The sequence below is a fragment of the Lepidothrix coronata genome, unplaced genomic scaffold (genome assembly GCF_001604755.1).
Source record: "Lepidothrix coronata isolate B3197 unplaced genomic scaffold, Lepidothrix_coronata-1.0 Scaffold89, whole genome shotgun sequence".
NCBI classification, from domain to species: domain Eukaryota; kingdom Metazoa; phylum Chordata; class Aves; order Passeriformes; family Pipridae; genus Lepidothrix; species Lepidothrix coronata.
Window position 1 is genome coordinate 809,422 of NW_016690269.1, and position 25,775 is coordinate 835,196.

The 25,775-nt window shown below is 41.7% G+C and overlaps 1 protein-coding gene across 3 annotated transcripts in view; it reads right to left on the reverse strand.

Moving 5' to 3' along the window:
• The window catches only part of PTCH1 (patched 1), a 44,854-nt gene that overhangs the window by 15,974 nt on the left and 3,105 nt on the right, over positions 1 to 25,775 (reverse strand). For all 3 annotated transcript variants that reach the window (XR_001875843.1, XM_017821234.1, XM_017821235.1), the window contains exons 4-15: positions 24,597 to 24,795; positions 23,856 to 23,977; positions 22,432 to 22,579; positions 21,543 to 21,674; positions 21,094 to 21,249; positions 20,361 to 20,459; positions 19,254 to 19,379; positions 12,428 to 12,546; positions 9,445 to 9,844; positions 8,635 to 8,944; positions 3,481 to 3,623; positions 1,333 to 1,516 (exon numbers count right to left, since the gene is read on the reverse strand). Coding sequence is in view for 2 of the 3 variants with exons in the window: in XM_017821234.1 (XP_017676723.1) it covers positions 1,333 to 1,516; positions 3,481 to 3,623; positions 8,635 to 8,944; positions 9,445 to 9,844; positions 12,428 to 12,546; positions 19,254 to 19,379; positions 20,361 to 20,459; positions 21,094 to 21,249; positions 21,543 to 21,674; positions 22,432 to 22,579; positions 23,856 to 23,977; positions 24,597 to 24,795 (2,138 nt within the window). In the remaining variant the exon portion in view is untranslated. The remainder of the gene's footprint in view (positions 1 to 1,332; positions 1,517 to 3,480; positions 3,624 to 8,634; positions 8,945 to 9,444; positions 9,845 to 12,427; positions 12,547 to 19,253; positions 19,380 to 20,360; positions 20,460 to 21,093; positions 21,250 to 21,542; positions 21,675 to 22,431; positions 22,580 to 23,855; positions 23,978 to 24,596; positions 24,796 to 25,775) is intronic.

Below are 25,775 nucleotides of genomic sequence, written 5' to 3' on the forward strand. Positions count from 1 at the left end.
TATTATAATCTCAACTATAAATTTTCATTAAGACAGGACTTGGCTGACTGCCACAAAGCCCTAGGGTTTGGATACATGGACGCATGGCTGGTTGGTTATCCAAGAGCACCAGTTGTCCCCCCTCTGCACCCTCTCCCTTTCCCCAGTGGTGTCCAACCAGCAATCCTCCCAGCAAACTGAAAGCTGAAGCAAAGCAATGAGAACTGGTACTGGTGCTCAGGAAAACAGTGAATGACATGAAGTGGGACTTCTCCCCTAATTTAGTAGCTCTTGAACGGTATCAGTGCTGGTAGCTCAGCATGTGAGTCATCTTGATAAAAACTTCTTAGGTATTAAGGATTGAGGGCAAACATGATAGAACCTCAGTGATGAAATTTCAGAATTACTTAGGCAGGAGTTTCATGCAAACTCCAAGCCTCTCTCACAGAACTATCAGGTGACACTAAAAAAACCAATGTCCACTATAAAATTTTAGAGCATTTCTGCAACATGTTAAAACCCTGCTGTGGTGCCAGAGCTGCAATGGTGCTTGGATCCCCTAAGACTACAGAGTAACACCACAGAATCATAGAATCAGTTGGGTTGGAAGGGACCTCCAGGATCAAGTCCAACCCTTGATCCAACCCTGCTGTGGTTCCCAGACCATGGCACTGATGCCACATCCACTCTTATCTTAAAAAACCTCCAGGGATGGAGAATCCACCACTTCCCTGGGCAGCCCATTCCAATGGCTGAGCACCCTCTCTGGAAAGAAATTCTTCTTAATATCCAACCTAAACCTCCCCTGGCACAGCTGAAGACCCAGCCCTCTTGTCTTGCTGAGAGTTGCCTGGGAAAAGAGACCAACCCCCCCCCCCGGCTCCCCCCTCCTGTCAGGGAGTTGCAGAGAGTGAGGAGGTCTCCCCTGAGCCTCCTCTTCTCCAGGCTGAGCCCCCCCAGCTCCCTCAGCCTCTCCTCACAGCACTTGTGCTCCAGTCCCTTCCCCAGCCTCGTTGCTCTCCTCTGGACCTGCTCCAGCCCCTCCATGTCCTTCCTGAGCTGAGGGCCCAGAACTGGACACAGCACTCCAGGGGTGGCCTCACCAGTGCTGAGTCCAGGGCAAGAATCACTTCCTTGGACCTGTTGGCCACCCTGTTCCTGATCCAGGCCAGGATCCATTGGCCTTCTTGGCCACCTGGGCACACTCTGGCTCATGTTCAGCTTCCTTCCATGTGCTGTCCTGCTTATTCTGAGCCCTGTGCAGCACCAGCCAGCTGCAGGGTCACTGGTGGCTGAAGGAGCAGTGGGGACACTCACACAAGCTGTTGGACACAAAGATGAAGGGGTACTCACTCCTCAGTCGTGTCTCTGGCATGTAGTCTGCCTTGTCATGGACCCACTCCGGGCAGTGGGGGCGGATGTTGGCCTGGGAGGCAGCATAGGCCACGGGGTCATTGCTGACCCAGGCTGTCAGGTAGATGTAGAAAGCATTTGGGTTAATGATTCCATCTGCATCCACCAGACGCTGTTTAGTCAACTGCGAAATGGAAAAAAAAAAGTTGGAAGCCTTTCAGAATGAGTTTTGCTTTCGGGGGTTTTGCCATAATGTTTTCAACAAACAGCCTGGGGATGCAACACATATAGGATGCAAGAGAACACAAATCTTCACTTGCAGTGACTTATCAGTAAACTATTGTTTAACAATAAAAACAAAATCTCAAAAAATACAGTAACAGTGGCTAATTTATAAATTAGTACTCATGTAACATTTACAATAACCACTAAATCAGCAGATAGATCCAGAATAGACTAAATCAATTAAATCCAAATTCTGAAAGACTGCAGCCAAGAGTAAAAAACAACCAAGTTGAAGAAACATATTTAAAGACATGGAAAGAAAACCTGGCAAGAGTCCCTATACATGTCTGTGTGCAGTTAACCTCTGTTGTTAACACTGAAGGAAATGCCACCCAGTAAATGGAGGAGAGCTATAAAAATAAAACAACATCTGTATAAATTTTGCTAACACTTGCCTCCTATGACCTATGTATTCAGAAAATGCCCAGCATCATGAAAGCAGACGAGTGCCCTGTGTTATTTGGGTCACTGTGGGCAGATACATCCATGGGGTAAACAGCAGTGGTACACTTCCAGGGTTCTGTTAGCCAAATTCTGCACAGCTAGAGCTCTGACAGAGGACTCTGTGGGTGAAAAGTATTACTGGTGGGTTTTGTTTTGTTTATTTAAAATTCTGGCTCAGCTCCAGTTCCAGGTCTTTTTAATGAAATGAAAAACAACAGTGACAGCAGTAAAAAAAAAAAAAAAAAAAAAAAAAAAAAAAAAAAAAAAAAGTTGGATTCCAAGGATCTGGATTCAATTAGTCCACAGGATATGCAACAACTGTATGTCTTCAAGCTGTCTCTGGAACTGCACAGCACAGTGCTCAGCCCCTGTGGGTGCACCACACTTTTCTCCCTCCCAGGCACAGGAAATTATATCAGCAGCTGCAGTCCAATTGCATTTGTTCCACAGTGTACCTGGCGCTCTCTGCTAAACAAAATCTCACTGAAGGTTTTCTCTTCAACTCACTTACTTGGCCTAACTCATAGCTGAGGCTTCATTCAGCCCTGACAGGATGTTGCTGTACAGCAGTGTGCTTCACACACCATAGTGACTCTGAACAATGTGCACTGTAAATCTGTCACCTTTAATGCCAGGGACAAAAAAGGGACACAATAAGCAGAACTGCCAAAAAGCCCACTAGAAAGACTGTTTTTCTGCCTGAAAGCACAGCGAGACACTGATGACTCTCAGAGAGGAGAAGTTACGTCATTGCAGAATTTCTCTTCAAGGTTTGAAATCTAATTTTAGTGTAAGGAGTCACACGCAATGTATTTCCACCTATCAATGGCTACCACAAATGCAGTCATATGCTGTGGTAACCTCAGGCATATTTTATTTAGGCAGCTCTAACAACTGCCATTCTTAGTTCTCCAACAGTTTAGATGATGTATTTAGTGATGATGATACAAGAATATGACATTGCATGTCATGATTTCAGTCTCCTTCCTCTACCATTCATCAACATCATTTGTTAAATGTTTTGTTTTGCAAAAATCAGTAGGAACAAACCAAATAATTGCAAAGTCTGGCCTAGGACTGGACTCCATCTACCTAGAGATGCAAAGAAGCATTTTTCTCAACAATTTCAATGGGAACTGAGTGTGTCTGACACAGGAGCAGCACTGACTGCACACCAACCAGTAACAATCAAGGGCTTGGCATTCCCCACATTGGTTTGGAACACTGTGCAACACGGGCCAGACTGCAGCTAAGAAGTGGCTTCAGCAAAGTCAGTGAGGCCATGCAAGTAAGCTGTAGCTCAGACATTCAGCTCCTTGAGCTGGAAGAAAGAAACTCAGGACAAGCTCTATGCACCTTCCCTCACTCCTGATGACTTGTGTATTGCTGTGTAAACCAGCATGGACTCTGATACACTACCTGGCTGATGTCAATGGGTTTTGCACGGTTGCCTGTTTGTACCAAGAGTTTGTAAGCCAAAACAGCATCATCAGATCCATTTTTATAGTTGTTGTAAGTGATCTTCCCAGTTTCCCAGTCACTGTCAAATGCATCCTGAAGTCCTGAAGAGTTAAGGGAGGCAAAGGGAACACAGAACAAGTAGGTAAGTAATCACTCTTACAAACAAATTTCAGAAGGAGAAAGGACAATGTCTTTTTCATAGCTGGATCAGGATGAAAATTATGCACTTGCTGCCTCCTACGTTTGGGGCTCCTCATTCATTGTCAGTGTGCGGGATGGTAAAAATACCAGTTCTGTCCCCCATATTTTGCCCAAAGAAAGGCAGGGGAAGGAAGAAAATGCAAGAGAGAAGTCCCAGAAGTCTTCCTATGCTGTGCAGAGCAGCAAAGCTGAGCAAGCAAGCTGCAAATGCATTGTGCCATGTAAGCAGCTTCCCCTCAAGGCAACTGGACATCTTCTCCAAGCACTCTGCTTGGAGAAGTGTATGGGAAAGAGTTAATCTTATCTAGAATAAAAATTGGTTTTCCTCATGAACCATAATTCCAGAATCATCACACTCAAAACATCATATGCATATTTGCAGTTATCACCTCTTTCATACACACTACTAAAAACAAAGCTGAAGTCTTGCCCTGACCTGGGTGGTGCCAGAACAGAAAAGGGCTCAGCTCAGCCCTCATCCAACTTCACCACCTTAAAACCAGAGGAGGCATTTAGACTGTTACCTAGAAGGGAAACACTCTCCTGACTCCCCTCTGCCTCACAAAAACTCTGGCTGAGTGCACTGAGCCACAGAGAAGGACACACACCGCTCTCATTAACTGCTTTGGGCTACTGCAGAGCACTGAGGCAATAGCTTCTATGCTATAACCAGAAATTCCACTACAAGGGGGAAAAAAAACACACTCAAACTTTCAACTTCAAACAGCAACTCAGCTGCTCCTCAAGCACAGCATGAGCGAACACGATTTTGTCAATTTGTTCCATCTGTTCAACTTGTGCAGCTAATACAAGTCATGGGATCTGCTGCCAGCACATGTAAAGATCACAGCCAACACCTATTCACTCTCAACTGTTATTTTCCTCCTTGCCACCCTTCAATACCTCACAGCAGAAATTTGGATCAGGTTTAGCACAGGAAGCCACAGCCCAGCACAAGGAAGCTCTGAGCAGGCAGATGACAAACCGCATGTCCAGGGCAGGGAGAGCGGCGGTGCAGGAAATCACAGACCCACCTCGCAGCTGGGCTGGGGACCCCTAATGAGAACCATCACTGCAGCCTGGAGAGGTTACCTACAGCTGTACCCAGATAAGAGAGGGACAGAGTACCTGCTCCCATCCGCAAACCCACCCTGCTTCCTCGCAAACCGCCCCCCGTGTCGTGTCACTGAATCGTGTCAAATCCTGTGAACCCACCAGGCTGAGAACCAAACAATGAGAGAGGCCTGCCAGAGCTCTGCCTGCAGCCCTGCAGCTCCAGCCCAGGAAGAGGACAGTTTGCCACCAGGTTTTATGGCATCACCAGAGGACTAAAGCATTGTTTGATGGCACCCTCGGAGAGGGGAAATGTGAAAAACACCAATCCATCTCTCCCGTGCCATGTCAGCCTCTCAGAAAGCGGCCAGATAAGAGTATTTATGCTGTTACACCCACCAGTCACATGAAAGACAACTTTGGGAAGTTAAGAGAAGGCTGTCAAAAAAGTACGTAGAAAAAAATGGAGACCACCTAAGAACAGCTTAACTTCCAGTAAAAGTGGCTCCCTTCAGCAGGAGGAGCACACAAACTGCTGTGACAGAGTGTCAGGGCAGAGCTTTCAGACAAACATCCTGCCCCTGTCAGGGGGCTCCACAGTCACACAGTAACAAATAAATCCATCCTCATGTGACAGGAGGTTCATGGTTTCAAAAGAGTCTGCAGAAAGAATATGCAGAAACTACTATCAGTTGTGCTTAATTTCTAAAGGATTTCAAACTGTCAATAATTAAAATTTCCCTTTACACTTTGAAATCAGTAGTAGAGTTGCTGCTTTCAAAGCAAAAATGTTCATATCAATTATTTTAAAAGACATATAATCTTTCATAAATGAGATCAACGAAATGTTTCTGGGCATAAAGATAAAAGCATCTTGTTGACCTCTTTCTGTGGAAAAGTTATAAAAGTTGAAGGAATTTAAAAAAATCTTATATATGTGAATTTTTCACATCAGCAGTCACTTTTGCTTAATGCTTCCGAAGTGACAACATCCAAAATTATGTGGGATGCAGGAATGGGGGTGAGGAAGGAATTCCTACTGACTCATGTGAACAGCTGCCACCATGAAACACCAGATAAGATTTCCCTTTGCAAAAACACGCCTAATTAGAAGGCAGCAGGGAATTCAAGCTACCTAATTTACATTCGGTCACTTACAAAAATAATGTTAACATTTACAGTTGAAGTGAGTGATTAGTGCTAGTTGCATTTTCAGTAACAGAAAATACGCTAACATAACAGGATACTAAAAAGCAAAAATACAAGGGGACCTCTGAAAAGAGAAATACATTAGGCAGAAAGCACTCCACTGCTATTAAATGAGGCAAAATGTGTGGCTGAGACCAAGGACACCTTCTTGATTAAAAAATGCTTTTGTTCACATGTTGCTTCCCTTGCTCTGCTGGACAAATGTGTTTGTGTCAGAAGGCCATCTTGAGCCATTAACCTCTAGCACTAAATTCACAGTCAAGTTGGCAGGAATTAGCCATGCAGTTCAAAGCTGTCCCTCCAGCATGCAAAAACATACCAGTAGAACTGTTCCACCTCACTGAGGATCCTCCCTGAACCCAGCCTGAAACCGCACGTCGTTTGTAAATTCTATCTTCACCTTCCCTTCCCGTGACTCCCCTGGCACCAGCCACAGCAGGTATTATTCAGCCTATTATTGCCTGCATCTCATGGTAATTCTCCAGCTGTGGCAAGTGTGGCAGCTTCTAGTATAAGATTTTAGCTCCCCCCTGTTACATCAGTGCCCCGTACCACTTGAAAATGTAACTTCTTTCTACTGACACGTCTCAGTATCCTCCTTTGCAGATTTTGGAATGCAGTATCACACTGCGTGCAGACAGCCTGCGATTTTATGAAGCAACAGGGTTGTATTAATTGTGTCCCTTTCAAGGAAGGAGGGTAGGAGGAGTAAGGATACAGACCTAAATGCTAAATAATAATAAAAATGATTAATTCTAGAACTGTGGGTAATCAATGGGCAAAGCAATGCACCATCCATCACAGGGCTGGCATGTCCACTTGGACCACAGCAAGCCATTGCTTCCTGGATTCTCCTTGGCCTTTCCTCTATAGCTTTTCAGCTCCATGCAGCCCAGCAGCACACTCAGGGGACCAGGAACACACACAGCTCCTCCAGCAGAAGAAAAGAAGAGGACAAGTAAGGACAGGCAGGCTCATGTGGACTGGAGTGTGAGAGGGAACTATGTGCTGAACCAGGCACAGAGTAGGAACAGCCCTAAGAGCAGAGCAGGTCTGGGAAGGTCTCTGTGAGCACAGAGACAGCCTGCACACAGCCCTGAGCAGCTGAGTGTGGAGGGGACAGGGAGGCACCCGAGGTGGAAGTGGTTTGGGAAAGCACACGGTGCACCTGAGAGAGGGGCACTGGGAATGCCAGCGCTCCTGGGAGCAGCCCCAAGTGGGCCAGCCTCCAGACTTCCCTGGGAGCAGCCTGCCAGGGAGCTCATCCAAGGGCACCTCTTCCCGACTTTATCGCTGGCAGACTGTACTGAGGCTGAGCACTAGTAAAGCTTCCTGAACACAGTCTCAGATTTCCACCTCCCTCACGGGAAGGGGGGGAAGTGAAAGGCGGGACACACCAGACACATTTTTTTCCTACTGTTTTGGAACAGCAACAAAAAACACCCACAAAAGAAACAAACAGTAGAGGTTTAAGAGAATCTGGAAAAGCATGCAGAAAGATGATTGCTTAGAAATCTAGAAAGTATAATAAGGTTCCAACCCAGCAAAACATCTAAGCTATGCTGAATTTTCTTCCTGTCAGTAATGCCTTCCCTTACAGCTCAACATGCTTATGTGAGCAAAATATTTTAAATCAAGCTTCCCGTAAGTAGACTGTAATGAATTGATCCAAAATATTTAAAAACCATTAAAAAACCCCAAAGCCGAGAGCCAAAATACTGCTTTGCATTATTTATCAATGCAGTAAACACACAGAAAACTTACTCGTTTTGTATAGATCTACCACTAAGATGCATCTGCTTTCCTAATATTGCCCAACTTATTTTCAGAAGAAATAAAATACCTCAGTTACTGACAGTTACCTACATATTCTCTAAGAATCACTGGCTGCACTGGTCACCTGTACACACTTAAGGTTAAAATTTACAGCCTTACTAGGTCAGGACAATTTATTTTTCTGTAAGCAAAAGCTTCCTGAAGATTCTCCCAACAGAAAGACAGAGGTAAGAGAGAAGTACTCCTTGGCAGGATATGTTTGCTGTTAAATTTCCTAAGATGTAACAGTTCTATTTATTTTAAATACAAAACTCTTCAGCACAGAAAAAGCAGCCCGACAGAAACAGTAAGGATGCTTGACTGGAAATCTAGAACATGCAGTAAGTTTCCAATCCAATAAAACACATAAGCCACACTGAATTGTCTTCATGCCAGCAGTCCCAGACGAAGCCAACAGCATCACTCAAGAGCTGAAAGTGAAGCCTGTGTAAGAATACATCCCTGGACTGGGACTTTTCATTTACTGTTCTGAAAACACTCAGCAAAACATTTATTTACCCAAGATAGTGAGCCATATCTGGCCATTAATTATAATGGCCAAATGCAGAACCCCTCATTAGCTGCTTAGAAATTATTGGCATGGATATAACCACTTAAAGCTTCAAAACTGTCTTACTAGGGAGTAAACATAAATTCTTTGTGTTTAAGTGACCTGCTGGAGGAACAGCAAGGCCCCGTGTGATTGTGGAGCAGCACCTGGGCATCCTCCCCCAGCCTTCAGCTGTGTGACCCCGCCTGAAGAAGGCAGCAACACCAGGGTGAGCAACACTTACTTCTGCCCAGCTAAGAAAAGTTTGTGTAACACTCCCTTACCTTGCAGCCAGTCTCGAAAGTAGTGCAACCACATTTTGGGGAGCTGCCTGTCCTCTTCCAACAAAACATATGTCACGTTGCTGAAACTTCTATGAAGTTCATAAAGTAAGTGCTGGACATTTGGATAGTCTGCTTTCTGTGTCACAATATACATGTTGTAGAATGAGAAGTACTTGAATTGTGCAGCAATAAAGTCATATTCCCGTGTCTCCCGTGGTACAATGTCTGTGAGATCTAGTCCATCTCTCACCCGGGTAGTTCCATAAAGGCTGAGCCCAAGTAAACCCAGAAAAAGAAAAATAACCACAATCTGCAACAGAAAATGGAAATGGTTTTTGGTTTAGGTTTCTAAAGCAACTAACAATTCATACTGTCACACTACAAAGCCAGGTTCAAAATTAACATCCATCAGTCTACTTTCAAGCTTTTCTTTCTTCCGTCCTTTTTTTTCCCTTACACATACATACTACAAGACTAAGCTGATTTGAGCTTCATTGAAGGGGCTCTGAATCACGGATGAGAAATTTATATTGCAGTAAACTTTAAAAGCAGCTTTAATTTCCCTATTCACAAGCTTACATTACCAAAAGACACCAAAACCCTCACTCATACCTACATTCTAAAAGTATACATTCTAAAAGTATGTCTCTACAGCACTTGCAAGATAAAACTTTTAAAGTAAGAAATCAGCTGTAAAATTATTAAGAACTGTTATTCCACAAGAATTGTATTTATTCCTTATATTTAATACTACTGCCAGAAGACAATGTTTGGAAAACGGGTGAATAGTTCCCTAAAAACAAAATCTACCTTAGCTTTTGGTTTCAGGAGGAAGGGAGCATAATGCTTCTCTGCAAAGGACGAGAGTGTCCACTTGGTACAGGGCGGCTCCAGACAATGCACGCCGGAGTCTGGGAATTGGGAGAGCAAATCCCTCGTCGAGCTGGTGCTCTCTGGGCTCTGGCAGCTCAGGTTGTCCTGTGTCACTGTCACGGGCTGCACAGATATCTCGGAGCGGGGCTCTGCGGTGGTGTAGAACACCTGCGTGTGGGGGTCGTACTCGGTGCGCAGCTGCACCGTGGACTGCATCGTGATCTGGGTCTCGTGGGCAAAGCTGTGGCTGCTGTAGGGAGGTGGGGGGCTGTAGCAAGTGCTGTCACTCTCCGCATACACCTGGGGCTCAATCTGGATCACCCTGGTGACACACGGGCTGCAAGAGAAGAGAAAAACATCTGATTGCATTTCGACAGGTCTTTATTTCAGTCACAGTAGACTGGATAACACGCCTTCACCTGAGACTGCTTCTACTGCTGTTGGATGGTGTTTACAGAGCCATAGTGCTGTCTACTCTCTTATAGGGATCTAAATCATGGGTCATCTACCGCCACCACCTGCGACTCCTAGAATGCTTCCATCAACGCTGCCTCCGAACAATCCTAAACATCCACTGCTCAGATGATGTGACCAATCCATCTGTTCTAGAACAGGCAGCGGTCACAAGCATTGAGGCCATGCTGATGAGAACACAGCTGTGCTGGGCAGGGCACGGCTCCAGGATGAAGGACCAACCACCCCCTCCCTAAGATCCTGCTTTATGGTGAACTTGTCACCGGCTGCTGCAAGAGAGGAGCCCCAAAGAGGAGATACAAGGACTGCCTGAAACAACATCTCAGCCTTGGCCATATTGATCATCATAACCGGTCTACTCTGGCCTCCAATCGGGAGCTCTGCAGACACACCATCTATAACGCTGCTGATGCCTTTGAGAACGCAGCAGGATTACCCTTGAGAAGAAAAGACAACGCAGAAAGAATCGTGTCTTGCAGAATTTGCCACCTAAGGAGTCTTTCTGCTGTGCCTTTTGCAACAGGATGTGCCTGTCTCGTATTGGCCTCTTTAGCCACCAGCATGTTTGTAACAAACGTGGGTAGAGCCCTTCCCAAATCTTCCTTCACGAAGCCCGGCCATGATGTAACGCTCAGATGTTAATTTTATTCTGCACCTTCAGGACCTCTCAGACATGGTTCACAGTGTGTAGGCCTTTGAGAAGATGTGCACATTTCTTGTGCTCTGGAAAGAAGGAAACAGCATCTGTCTGAAGACACTGACATCTACACACCCCACTCCATTAATTACACATGCTATTCATTAATTACTCATGCTAATCAGGTCACTACCCAGGCAGCTGCACACAGTCTGAAAGCACAGTAAGTTTGCACCTATGTACCCACGCTGAGAATTAGGATATTTGCACCAAGAGGTAAAAACATGACATACTTAGATCTTCTGTTTAGAACTACTGAAGTAACTGTTAAATAATATTCAGGTTTTCTGGATAAGATCTCAGAATTCCAGGAGGCAGGCTGAAACCACTTGCCGTACACTGACTGAATCTTTTACAATTCAAGAAAATATTAAAAAATTAATGTGATGATTCATTCCTAGGAAGGGTAGGCAATATGAAGAGACAAAATACAGGCATAATTGAAGTATTCCCTTTATTTTAGTCTATGCAAGACCCTAACAGGTACCTAGTTTATATTAAAAAAAAAAACAATTATCAGAGACAAACCTCTTCCTGCACATCAGAAATGACAAATGGATAATAGTAAACAGTATCAAGTATTTTTCACCAAGTGGACAAATCCCACAAAAACAAGAGGAATTCAGAATGCTGCCTGCCTAAACAAAGCAAGCTCTCACTAACTGCATTTCTTCATGTGCAAATGGGCTGAATTCTGATACACATTTGGTGCAACTTTAGATGAGGGAATAAAATGGCAGGTCTGACTGCCCTGTATTTCTGAGAATCAGGGCTCCAAGACTCTAATACATCAGGTAATCTGGTGAAACTACGACTGAATCAGAAACAGAAAGTAGGAGTCCTGGGGGATCAACTCCCTATTCTACCCACTCACTCAGAAGCAAATTTAGTAAAGTGCTTTCTTCCTTTGATAGTGAAATATCAAACTGTCAGCTCCCAGACGCATGTAAAAGGCTAAGAGGACACGTGGTGGATTCTCCACATCCTGGTTATGGACAGTGAGAGTACACGTGTAGAAATGTAGCCGATCCTCTTCATTAGAGTCAAAAGCAAAATCTAAGGCAGAAAAGATGTTTAATTTCTAAGCAGTGGCTTCACTGATGACAGCAGGCTCCTCCTAGCCCCACTGTAGGCTCAGAGCTGGCTGTGCATCAGGCAAGAGTACATTTATACACTCTTCAGAATGGCAGTATTAACTTTATCAAGCATTATCTTGTAATGGTATTGATCATTCCTTATAGTTCTATGAAAAACTCAGCTAAGGGGAAGTCACTTTACAGTTTATTTATTTGGGTTTAAAGGAATAAAAGTGTAAAAATTAGCACATAATGATTTACTGTAAGTGAGGCTTCTCTGTGTCCTGAGTTATGTACAGTTTTCCAAGACTGCCCAGTACTGGCACTGGACACCTTGCAGTATCTCATAATATTCTAAAAATACTTGAAGATATTCCTAAGTCATGGAGCTTTTATTCGCTTTCAAAGAGTTGTTCTCCAACAGTCAAAATGAACACATGTACGAATGAAGGGAAAAGTGCAGGGGGAAGAGAGGTAAAGGGAGACATGTATTTTACCTTTTCCCCTCAGGCAGGCAAAAACCAAGGTAGCAAAGGTAAGTCAGTCACTAGCAAAGAAATCATAAAAACGTGATGACCCCACTCCAGTGAAGAACTTCCACTCCTGAGGAGGAACTGAAGCCCTGACTGGTGACCACAAAACAGACACACATCAACCTGCTGCTCATTCTCACCTCGTGAAACAGCAGAATATGTCCAGTCTCCTGTCCTCCCGACGATAGAGATCCATGCTCAGAATGGCAGGGAAAATCAACAGGACCATGGCAAAGTTGAACACCACGACAACTGCTGCCTGGAGACAACCACAGGAGAAATGATGTTGCTAAACTTCATGTCAGGCCATCAGCTTTACAAAGCATAAAGATTCCTTTACATTTTCATCCATTCACCCATCTACCACTTCAAGCTTTTCCCTGAGCAAACTGGGTGATGTATTTTTACATTCCCATTTCATTACGGAACGTCTACCATAGTTAATTAATTACTATTAATAGTAAACTTCGTATTATTTTAATACATCTGTGCCTGGATATTTGCTGATAATTTTTACAGTGGAAAACCAGAGTCTGTTGACTCTGTAATCACATCTTTACATGAAATTCTGACATATTTAGAGTCTCAAAATAAAATAAGACGGAAGCAAAAGTAAAACTGGCATTAGAACTGAAACTCTCATATTTAAGGGATCTGAAGTAATTTAAGCATGACAATAACATCAAAGGATGTTACTAAAGCAGAAATGCAAGTTCAAGTAAATTTTAATGAAATGGATCTATTTAGTAAAATACTATGCACTTGCTGTACTTAAAAGTCTAGCCAAAAAAGAGCAACATTCTGAGTTTATCGGGGATTCTTTTTATCAGGGATTCTTTCTAAAGGAAAATCAAAATTAAACCAACACCACATAATAAATCTATGTATTAATATGCTCGTGTTTAACAGAGCTTGATTTATGAGCCAGTCTACCAAAATGACTCTTAAATTGGAACAAGAATACTTGGTTTAATTTGTAAAGCGAGTATCACATAATGAAAAAAACAACCTCCCCGCCCACCCCCTTTCAAACCATACTTCAAACCCTTTCCCACACAGAGATTCCCAGAGAATTTCCATGAACATATGTGGTGCAGCATCTATCATTATTATTGATAGCATTTATTTGTAATGCAGAATTGTTAGGAGCACTGGCCATCACAAAGGGAAAGCCTGGCACAGATGGAACTGGAAGACAGTTATAAGAGTAGGAGAAACACTGGGAAAAAAAATGGTTGAGCCATCAACCAGTGGGAAAAACCTTGAAAGCCCTGTATTTTATCCATTAGATAAGCAGCAACCATCTCAGCAGTAGCCCAGTTTCATGTTAAGGTAGTCTATAAATAAACTATCAAGTGTCTCCACCTGCAACTTCTGAAGTAATAACTGCTTGGGCTAAAATGGTCATAGAAAAGAATACAAGTGGGGCTACAAAAATGACCTGATATAAAGGTGACCTCTTTTTTTCCCCAAAGAGATGAATGGCTTCTTTTGATCTTGAAAAATCAGACCTCAAAAGTGGCAGTACAAAAGACGTGATATCCAAAATCCATGTTTTAAAATTTTTGACTTATGTGACAATTAAATGACATAAATTGCTTATATTTATCTGTGAAAAATCAAGATAATAACACACTGAATTATTTTTACAGTTTTGAAGCTGTCAGAGTATAATAAAAGACTTAGACACTGTTTTTACTGATCTGAAAATGGCAAAATCAATTAATTATGTAAATATGTTCTAGTAAATTCAATCATAAATATATTCTATACGAAAGTGGGGTTTACTGGTATTTCTTGTTTCTTGTCTCCAGCCTGCTTGAAGTAAGATTTTAGAGTCCTGCTGCTTGTCTGTAGACAGCTATTAAAACAGAATTTAACTGGTACTTAAAGCCAAATTAGTATTTAGCCATCTTTGTGAGAAAAGATCAAATGACTATTTAATGATTTATAAATATTCACAGAGAAAGGTATGTAAGGTCATAGCCAAGACTTTAAAATTAAGTGATTTGCTTTTGATCCTCTCTAGAATTAATTCAATCTGTCAGAAAAACAAATGGCTGCTGTTGTAAAAAAGGTGTTTGTTGGACCTAGTTCATGCAACTGCTGCTAAACCAAAAAAAGGTTGAATCATCCATATAACATGAATAATTAGTTGTGCCTAACCAAGATCTTGTATCGAGGATCAGCTACGATTTATTGAGATTTGGAAAAAACAGCTGAGGTCTGACTCAACAGTTCTTACTCCTCCCAGCATGGCTGAAAAACTAACAGAAGTCCTCTGTTTCTGCTCCATAAACTGCAAATACTCCATGCCATATCAGTTCCCTTTGTAGACACTAACATCCTTGAATCTCCAATGTTACTAAATCTGAAAACTAAGACTTAAGTGTGTGTGGCTGAGATGCCATTCAAGTTAGTTATACTGACATTTGACTTTTTTAAGAAGCATCAAAACTAACCCAATAACACACAGTAAATCTGCCTACTTACATGGAATCTCTTTTTAGAACAACTAGATTTTCCATTGTGCCATCCCAGTGCTGATGTCCTAACTGCCCTGCAAGGATAATATGTCAAACCAATCTCTGTTCTGATTTGTACTTGGATCCCCAGAGCTAAACACCACACTGCCTGTGTGCTGCACACTCTCTTTCTCTTGCCCACCTCTGCTGCATTACAGGGATGTAACAGTCTTCAGTTTTCACAATTAAATACAGAAAACTTTGTTCTTTTATGAATTCTAATCTCTTGTCCCATCAAAGAACACCCTGTGACTTGATAAGGAGAGGGAAGGAAGCATTGCTGAGGAGTGACTCAGTTCCTGACCTGGTGCATCTGCCACTGCTCAGACACTGGTGGGTGACAGTGCCTGGGAAATGCAATCATGGCAACAGCCACAGCCTGGAAAAGCAACAACAAACGGTGGCAGCAGAGCTTCCAGAGCACAGGCAGCACGCAGGCTGAAAGCACCTTCAGGATTTGTGGGGACAGGGCATCTTCTCTCACCTCTTCAGGGACCAGCAGTTAAACGAGAGAGGAAAGGGCCCCAAACCTTTTACTTGAGAAACCAGCAAAGGTAAAACAGTCCTAGAAGGGATAAAATGGAGCCTACTCAAGGGTGTAAAATGAAGGCATTCAGTGAAATTAGATCAGAGAGCAGTAAAAAAATCCCATTAATCAGAAAAAAATATGTTGGTCACTTCCTGAGAAACACGCTACGGTTTTTGCATCTTTTCATAATGCACAGCCTAAAAATATTATTGCTGCTGCAACTGCTAACAGAGACTGAAGAATGGCAGTCTGTGCTGGAGGCAGAGAGGGAGCAGGGAGCCAGGCTGGTAGGTATGTGCTGGGGCCCTGCTGAAGGTATGTGCTGCTATGTGCCATTCCTGGCAGCCCACCCAAGGAGAGCGGGTGTGCTGCATAGCCAGAGGTGATGAACAGAGGAGGAGGGCTGTCAGGGGAACTTCCACCCTACTGCTCTCTATCTCCAACTCCTTCCTGACAGGGTACAGACCCGGATCCTAGCCCCTCCCTGCCCTCTCTTCCCTTAGGCTTTAATTTTGCTTGTTAAATTCTCATGTCAGGGGCAGGAAAGGTAAATGATGTGGGTAAAAGGCAGGGGACAAACCAGAGTAAGATAATCGAATGAGCTTAAAAACACACATTCTTTCTCTCCATAAACCCACCACCACCACCTGGCAATGCACTTTTACATTTAGGAAAAAAACCTGTCACTCTTATGGTGAGGGAAAAAGTTACTGCTAAGACTTACTGGGAGAAGTCCACCCTGCTCATTAGTGGATCCACACCACTCTTCTGCTGCTAGGGAGCTTCTGGTGTAACCAAGAAGAGGTGGATGAATTTTTGTACCTTATCTGTATGACAGTGTCTGACTAGTCTGTCTTAGAAAAGAATACAGCCCAGTCCAGTTACACTCTGCCTTGCCTTCCTTCATTTATACTCAAACAAAGGGCTATGTTTAAGGCATCCCTACTGCAAACTTCAAAACTTTCAGTGGATTTCTCTGATAATCTCTTCCTCCACCACAATTTTAAGAAATGAAACACATCTGAAAACTCAGACCCAGTCCTTCAACGTCCTGAGTACTCTTATAGGTGATTCTTGTTATCGAGTATTTGGGTCATATTCAGCAATCTCAAGGCCCTAAAACTGCTTGAATAAGGAGCTAATAAAATCAACAAATGAAAAAAAAAAAAGGAGAAATTAAAACAGTGAAAGAGCTGAAACAGTCCTTACCTGCGTAATGTAGTTAACTTTAAAATAATCTCACTTTTAAAAGGACTGAATTCCATTTTTTAGATCTTGGAAAGAGCTAACCCTAGCAAATTCTTAAGACAACATCAGACTTGCAGTGTTTGAGTTCCATAAAGTAAATTAACAACTCAGAGGTATCAATGAACTACTTTAGCTGGCAGAAGAGTTGAGACAAGAGAAAGCACTGATATGCAAAACATGAGTTTCAACCAGAAGCTGGGCTTGCAGACGCAGGAAACCATTTATTCTCCCTCAGCAGACAGGTTATTTTACCAATACTGGGCCTCCAAAGTTACAGAAACTTTGACAATTACCTGCAATGTCTTAAGAAAAGTGAATGAAAAGCAAAACAATGTCAAGAGCAACCCTTTTTTTTAAGCCCACTATCTAGATGAGAAGATGGCAGAATCTGTGAAAAGTATATGCAGTACTTCATTGCTTTTTAAGTTTTGCTAGGGAACTATCAAAGATGGCAAGGACTTCTTGTTTAAACAAGACTGAGGGAGAGGGAGGAAGGAGACTGTAAATAAAGAAATACGTATATGAGTACAGACCACCCACCAAAGCTGCCATGGTTCTCCAGTTCTGAGTACTGTGATTAAAGTATCACCTAATTTTGATTTTACCTGGTGAAGCTGGGCAAAGCAAGTAATAGATGTTCCTTTCTAAGAACAAAGGATTTCATTTTAGTGGTTGTTAACTTATGTGTGTGTCAGTCGTACACGTTACTCTGGCATCAATAAAAAAAATCATTACAGGTCTCCCCCCCGTCCTTCTTTTCATTCCTCTATACATATAAAGGGTCACTACGTGAAAGCAAACACAAATTACCAAGTGAGAAAAGACTGAGCAATTCAAACACTAATTTCTGGACACCCATTTGGGTTCCTACACATAAATTCCATATTAATCACTGCCTTCAAAAGACTTTGATCATGATGTTTTTATCCTGAATAATATCAACACGTTCATACAGTAATATGTTAAAATCTCACTGGAAACATTTTTTTTTTATCATTTTGCTATGCATACTTTATTTTTAAACTTTCAGTCACTCAGTCTACAGCACAGCAGTAGGCAAAAAGCAATGACTCCAGGAAAGGTGTATTTAACTTATACTGATAACAGCAACAACTACAGCTGTTATCTCCATGTATGTTCCAAAGGCAACCTGTCATGTTCTGATATGAAGAGTGAGAACAGAAAAAACCCAAGCAAAATCTAATCAGGTAAGAATTCATTTTGGTGACAGCTCAGCAGTGTGATTACAATAAAATGGCCCATCTCTGCTGAATATCTCTTATGAGATGCATTTAGGCTGAGGTAACTTCTGTAAAGCACAGGCACTACAAGTTTGATGACCTCCAATGGTAGGTTTAGATTAGACATTAGGAAGAAGGGTTTTTTTACATTAGGGCAGTAGAACACTGGAAGAGGTTGCCCAGAGAAGTTTAGTTGAAGATGTCCCAGCCCATGGGGCTGGGGGAGGTGAGGGTTGGACTAGATGACCTTTAAAAAGTCCATTCCAACTCAAACTATTCTGTGATTCTATAAAGTAAAACAATTCATTATCACATGATCTGTATGAAGAGACATCTAGGTTTTGGCAAATCAGCAGAGCTAAACACTGCTAACCATTCGAGACTAAATATCTAGTTTTAGTTGCCACAGATATCCTCTAAATGATGCAGAAAACCAACGAGGCCTTTACTTTATTATTCACTCCCCAGTTGCCTACTGAGAAGGAAATGCAAACAAATTATTACTGCTTATTTGTAACGTAACTGCAATCACAAACAATTTACCATTTTACAGCTTAACACAGGCATACTTAAATCTCTGAAAACAGCAATAACTGCCACATGTATTAAGAAAAATGGAAGCCTTGCTTCCTCTCAGTAGCCATGGGCTCAATGAGAATGAGAAACGACTGGAGAACCAAGCTACAGCAGAAGAAAAATAACTGTTGGAAAAGTACAGTTTGCCTGCTCTACAGTGCTATAAACTGCTTGTGCCAGGGAGAAACTCCCAAAGCTTCCTTCAAAGAATCCTCACTTTTAGAAAAGATCCTTCTCCAACGTCCTTAATATTTGACATTCCTGAAGGTATATAATCACAAACAAATACAAGAAGACAGAGAAAGGAAGAGCAAGTGATACAGGGTTCAGTACATAAAATTCATGTTTTCTCTCTATGCAGCTGGAACATAAAATTCTTGTAGTTTTCTCCAAGTTTGCTAAAATTACACTGGGAGGAAGGCAGTAAAAACTGCTGCAGTAATAATTAATATGGCACATGCATATTTGCTGCTGTCATTGCACTGTGGTTGTAGCTTTTAAGAGCAGCAAATTGGACAAACATGAATGAAAGGATTAAATTACTACTGAGGAATGTTACAGTACACACCACACTACAGTTTACTCCTCTTGACTTTAGAACCCAAATACTTTTGGAGACTTTTTCTGCTTAGTTGCATACATCTTGGCTTTTGTGAGAGACTCCATGCATGAGAAAAGAGAGCAGCAGAATCAAGGGCAAGCAGCAGTTGTTATGACCCAGATCTGTGGTAAACTACAATAATGCCCTGGTTCAGTGAACTGCAGCAGCACCCAAACCAGACTTTATCACTAACATGTATCATCACTGGACTGCCACCAGAGCTAACAAAACAGGATATAAACTTACTTGAAGTGAAAATGCTCGTAAAGCAGGAATAGGGATTAAGGCAGCCATAAAGAAGGCAGTAACATTGCTGATAGATGTAAGGGCTACACTGGCTCCTGTTCGCTTCAAACATTCACCTGTTCTGTCCTGCAAAACAAAACACAGGTCTTAAAAGTCAAGTGAACAAGGTGATATCCTGCAAATGAAGGGGTCATCCTACAGATGTAACACAGTAGCAGTGAAAAATGATTACACTCAAATTCTGAATACGAGTTTGCAATTGAGAGTATGTGAGAATAAACTATACACTAAGTATACTGTTCAGGAGAAACACAGATGACACGTGAAGTGCTTCTGGGTAGAAAACATTACCAGAGTTGATTCTAGCTTCAGAACACAAAACTAAATGGGTAGTGACATTATATCAAAATACATCTGTAATTAAGCAGGATGTAATTTTTACCAGTAGAATCACTTGGTGTTCTCACTTTTCAGACAAAATAAACATGTATTAACAGCACAGAGGTGTAACAGCTACACATCTTGAAAAGGTATGTAACAAACAAAAAGAACAACCCAAAACCCAGGGACCACACACAAAAAACCACAGAGAAATCAGGATAAATACATGACCCTTTCCCAACTAACAGGCTATTATGAAGCACACAGAGGTCACAGTATAGTGAGGTTGCAGTGTCTGCATGCCCAACCAGCTGGAAAGAAATGGAAGACATTGCTTGTACGAAACAGAATCAGCAAATATACATAAGTTTTAATTGGGTTGTACTTTGGACATGAAACTTTGGACTGAGACTAAAAAGACTTTACTTTTAAGGGATCATAAAAGTGATGACACCTTAGATTTCCTTTTAGAAGTCATGGTCAATTATAACCATCAGAAAATGAAACTAAGAGAAAAATATACAAAATAATTCGTGAATGTGAGCATTCCAAAACATTCCAGGGCCACATGTATTGTTATAATTTCCTATTTTGACAAAAATAAGAATTTCTAGACCGTAGGAAAAGCTATTGAGGAAAAAACCCTCTACTGATTAATTCTGTATATAGTTATCTTTTCCTAGATGAAGCCTTTTATCTTCCCCCAAATCCCCATTTTGTCATTACCTCGAATGGAATTCTCTTATTCTGTCCTGTTTCACTAAATGCATGTGCCAGAAGGAAAACATCATCTACACCAACTCCAAGAGCAAGAAAAGGCAAAACCTTGAGTGAGAAACAAAACAAAACAAAAACCAAGAAGATTTTTTATCATCTGCCACGCAGCTCTCCATTAAGTGGCTAATTACAACAACTTTTACATTACACTGCATGCAAACACAAGGGTAAAATGAAAAATCAAAAAGATGCAATACAGGTATTAACCTTTTTTCTGAAATACTGCTGAGGAACTTAAACTTTTGTACCATTTACAGGTACAAAATCTCGCCAAAAGTAGTTCAAGTTTTGTTCAGTCAAAAAATACCTGATAACACTTTGAGTTCTATTCAAAATATTTTCAGAATTTGAACATCTTGATATATTCAGATGTAAAAACAAATCTGCAGCTCCTTACAGACAAGTGGATGCCTCCACTGGTATTGGGATACAGAAAAAAAAAATCAAACAACCCAGAACCTATCAACTATACGACTACATAATACTGTTTTTTTCTTTAACATCACTTGGCAGCATGATCATTTAATTCATCACAGCACAGGCCATGAGATAGGAAAAAGGCACAAGCAAAAATGTACAGTCAAAATATTTTTTCAGCTTTTTTCCCCCTCAAAGATTCAGTTGTGTTCGTTTATTAACAGCGCGCCTGTAATTCAACAGCAGACTTGTGTCTTCTAAATACCTGAGTTGTGGCAGCATTAAAGGAAATTCCAATCAATGAGCACAGGCCCAATCCTGCAGCCACTGAGAGTGCAACCAAGAGGACTCCTGCCAGCCCCACAGCACCCTGAGACTTGGCACAGTCCCACCGCAGCATCGTCAAACAGGCATAGGCAAGCTGAGGAGAGGAGCAGGGAGGGGAGTTTGGAGGAAAAACCCAAAATATTAGAATGGATCCTTCTCTAACAGCTCTCTCCCCACCCAACATACAGATGCTTACACACATTTTTAATCAGAACAGAACGCAGAGGTTACCAAGTGGAACAGGTGACACGCCTGAGGGAAAGTTTACAAACTAGTTTTTATTTGAAATATATGTATAATGTTCTAGACTATTCTCTGGTAACAATAAAGCAGATTTTTAAGCCCTGCTCTACTACCAAAGAAAATGAAATAAATTTATTTTATTACCATTAGTAAGTAGCCACTAGCTACTCTGATAGCGCTGACATCAGAAAATGACTTCAGGATGTCATCCAGGGTGGTTGTAGTAAAGGAAAGCACCTTCTGGGTAGAGTTTTGTGCAACACTTTGATGAACAACCTACGAAAACAAAAATAAAACTCGGTGTGACTGAAGAAAATGTTTTCTTTTAGTCTCTTAGTCAAAAGAAACCATTAGCATCTTCTTCAGCACACATCTGAAATCACCTCCTTTTGCCTTGATGCCCCAGTGAAAGCCCACACCCCAGGCAGACTACCCCTGGTGCTACACAAGTGTGCCCTGTGAGACCAGAATCTGCACCCTTCAGGAAAGGCTCCTGCATTCCCAGCCCATCAGAAACATTCCCTTTGAATCCCTTCCTTCCCACAGCCCCACCATGCAACACCAGCTCTGCCTTTACCCCAGGCCAGCAGTGTCCCTGCCCTCCCTGCCTGGCCGTTGCAGAGGTCAGCAGGGCATTGTCACACAGCCTCCCCTCCTGGGCTGCTGCTCAAAGAGCTGCCCAGGGCTGGGTAATGTTTTCCAGACACCTTTAGAATAACCATGCCAACCAAAAGCTTTTAAACTCCAGCCAGCTCTTCGGTTTCTCCTCAGCCCCAACAAAGCCAGAAATGTCCCAGACAGCAAAGAGCAAAACCTTCACGGCTTCTCATATGGGAACAACCAAGCAGCTTCTGATGGGGAAAAAACCCCCAGAAACAATAAAACCCCAAAAGAACCCTTAATAATGGGGAGGCAATGGTTTGGTTCTGGTTTAAGCATCTTCCTTCAAGAAATACTGTAAAAAGATGTGACAGAAGGCAGAGGATCTTAGTAGAACTTTATAGTATGGTATTTAGGTTATCTTCAAATTTACCTCAACATACATCCTCTGCCAGGCTTCCAGAATTGCTGCTGCCTTATCCTCATTCCAGTTGATATGGGAAACATATTCATACCCCTTGAAGTGCTCATACATTTGCTTAGGAGTCATTAACTGAAACATGGTTTGCAAAGCCTGGGCACTGTGACATACAGAGAAAATACAGGAGAATGAGGCATAAAATGAGCATTTTCAGGAAAATATTTTCATAGCATGAAGTCCCAAATGCAACCCTAACAGGAGTTTGCACAAGTTCTTGATTTCATAGGGCACATGCCTGTACCAAAATTGAACAGAATATAATTATTCTATCGTGTCCCTGGTACAGCTGTACTGCTCTATGCAAGTATTGAGGCTAAATCTGGTTTCACTGAAATTAATGTGAGTTTTGCCACTGTTTTCGACAGGTTCAGTTTCAGAAACAAAGAACGGAACCCTACAAATCAGAACCCTACAAATTATAAAGATTATGACTGATAAGACACATTACTGTGAGGATACCACCAGAACAGTTATTTCTATGAGATCTTGGAAATGCTGTTGGCAAAATGTCATTTGATGACCTTAGTCCTTTTCATCCCTTGGAGAGAAATGTCAGACTAAACTCCTCATACCTGACAAGCTGCGTGGAGAACACAAGGGCAACAACTATCCACCCTGACTTTCCACAGTATGCAATTGTATCCAACCATTTTAGAAGCTTAAGGAACTACTTTATTTTTTACTAAAAACACATTATTTGGCTACTTATAGAAAAACAAACCAGTGTTTAGAGTGAATGTTAAAAAGGTCAAAATTCATACTAAAAGTTCTCTGGAAGAATTATGCTTCATTTAACTTAGTATGGCCTACATTTTTCAGAACAGTTCAAATTCACAGGTTTCTTCCCCCACTGAAGTCCAGTGTGTTACATCCTCATTCAGAAGTTTAAAACAAAAGGGTTTGTTTCACCACCCAAAGCTGTATTCACACTACAGGAACATAAAAATAGACTTTTCTCTATATTTATTCCAAACGAATTCATTGGAGATCTTGGAATTCTGAGAGAAGTCAAATGAGTGAGCACACTGCTCAAACTATTTTTTTTTCCTTTTTCCTTGAAGGTGTTCAGTGCTGTAAAAACCATTTAATGCTTTATAAATACATTCTAAACAACAAAGTTGCCAGTAAGAAGCCTTCTTCCTGAGAGACATACACTATCACTCTGAGGTTAGAAGCAGGAAGCAATGATGCTGCCTTAAATTTAAACAACTTCCTAAGCACTCTTTTAAATTCTGTTCTCTTTAGAGGGTCACATCCCTCTTTAAGTGAGATTTGTAATACACATGAAGGGCAGCAGACTTTGCATGATCCTCCCACTGTGCCCCAAAAAACAAACTCTTAACAAACTAAAACTTCTTCTTTAAACATTTTTTTACCTGACAAGTTTACCAGAGCTGTTCTTGATTGTACCACCTATAATCAGTTCCTCCTGCCAATGCATGTATTTTCTTGACAGTCCATAGCATCCACCACTCAAAACAAGGGCTACGTCAAGAGGCTAGAAAAAGTTATAAGGAAGCAATTAATTGGTTTCATAATTTTAGACAAACTCATACCTTAAGTCAGCACCCAGTGAACAACAATAATGGATATTAAAGACAATCTAGGTAGTCTACTAGAAGAAATGCATTCAAGAAATCAAGTTGAACAAACCACCCAGATACTCGTGGAGCAAATGGCAATTTCTGCAAGGCCCAATGTGACTGATAAAGGGATATATTATAGATTTGAGGTCCAAATTTGTCAGGAAAATAAGCAGGACTGGCTGCCCTGGAGGGCAGGCCTGGCTGCGTGGTGAGCAGGGGCAGCTGTGTCCCAGCATGGCCATTGTCTGCCTGAGGCACCAGGTTTGCTGAATGCCACATCTCCACAGCCAGAGGAGAGCTGACAACTGTACTTTAAATACTCAGCATTAAGCACTGCATCACAGAACAAGGACCACTGAGAGCTAACAGCACCTAACAGGCACAGAAAAATGACATCACTCAAGAATAAGAACTATATATTGCTTGGAAGAAAATGATACTTTTTTTCTATTCTGCCTGACCTTCCCCCCCACCCCTCCCCACCCCACAGCCCTCCCTTGAAAAGACATGCACAAGGACAAGCAAACTTACTTTGGTGGAATTTTTATTGGGAGCTGTGATTGGGCAATCGGGATCAGCAGGATTCAGGCAGGGTCGATCCATATAACCATGACCAACCTCCGCTTTATTCAGCATTTCTTCCCAGCTCTCCACTTGGTAGTTTATTTTCTTTAACTCTTCCAAGAATTCTAAGGGGTCAAAGTTGATCCACTGCAAAGGAGGCTTCCCTCTGCAAGAGCAACCAGGAGAAAAAGACACATAGAAAAAAGACAAAAGAAGTACTGAAATATGCATACTTTTAAAATTCATATTTGAACAAATAACTAACTTATTTTATGCTAAAAGTTAAAAGTTTTCTAGTAAGGCTGTTTAATAAAATGTAAAGCATGTTTTAATTAGATTTGTTTATATAGTTTTCTTGCAGCCCAGTCGTAGTTTTAACAAAAATACTCAGTTCTTACAAAGTTATCTTATAAAACAGAATATTCACAGGTTAAAAATATTTCCATTTACAAACAAAGCAAAACAAATCATCAACCACCTAAATAACAAAAAAAAGCAGCCAACTGCTGCTTCAAAGAATTAAGGGGGAGGGGAGAGGGACAGAAGAGAGGGGGCTGAAGAAAGAAAGCCTTTCTCATAGTATCAGATTACTTCTTGCTAGTCTAATAATCATCTTGGAAATGTAATCAATCAATATAACTGATCTTTGTTTATCTATAACAATACTGTGCTCCTTCAAATGCCCTGGCAGCTTGACTATCAACCAGGCTTTCCTGCAACCATGGCTGTCACCACTATCACTGTCACGTCTCCCACCCCCCACTTCTGAATTTGTGATGTTGACAGACTAGAAAGGCTTTTGACTGCCTTATTCTGTGCTTCAAACCACACTGTATCTGCTTAACCAGGCTTAAGTCATTATTCCGAATCTCCCAACCAGAAAACACAAACCCCCTTATTTCCCCATCTAAAACTGTACACTAAAGGTTAGGAGATGGCCATTGCAAATTGCTTTTGCAGAGACATGCAAACCAGCACAGAAACAATAACTCAAATGCTAACTCTTGCATAATTAACAGAAAATGCCTGCACAGATTAACAATTAACTCTTTAAAGGATTCAGGGCATATAATATCACACTTGTAAACTGTGAGAAACCATCCATAAAAGATACTATATGGTTTCTTTAATGATCTCATAAGCAAA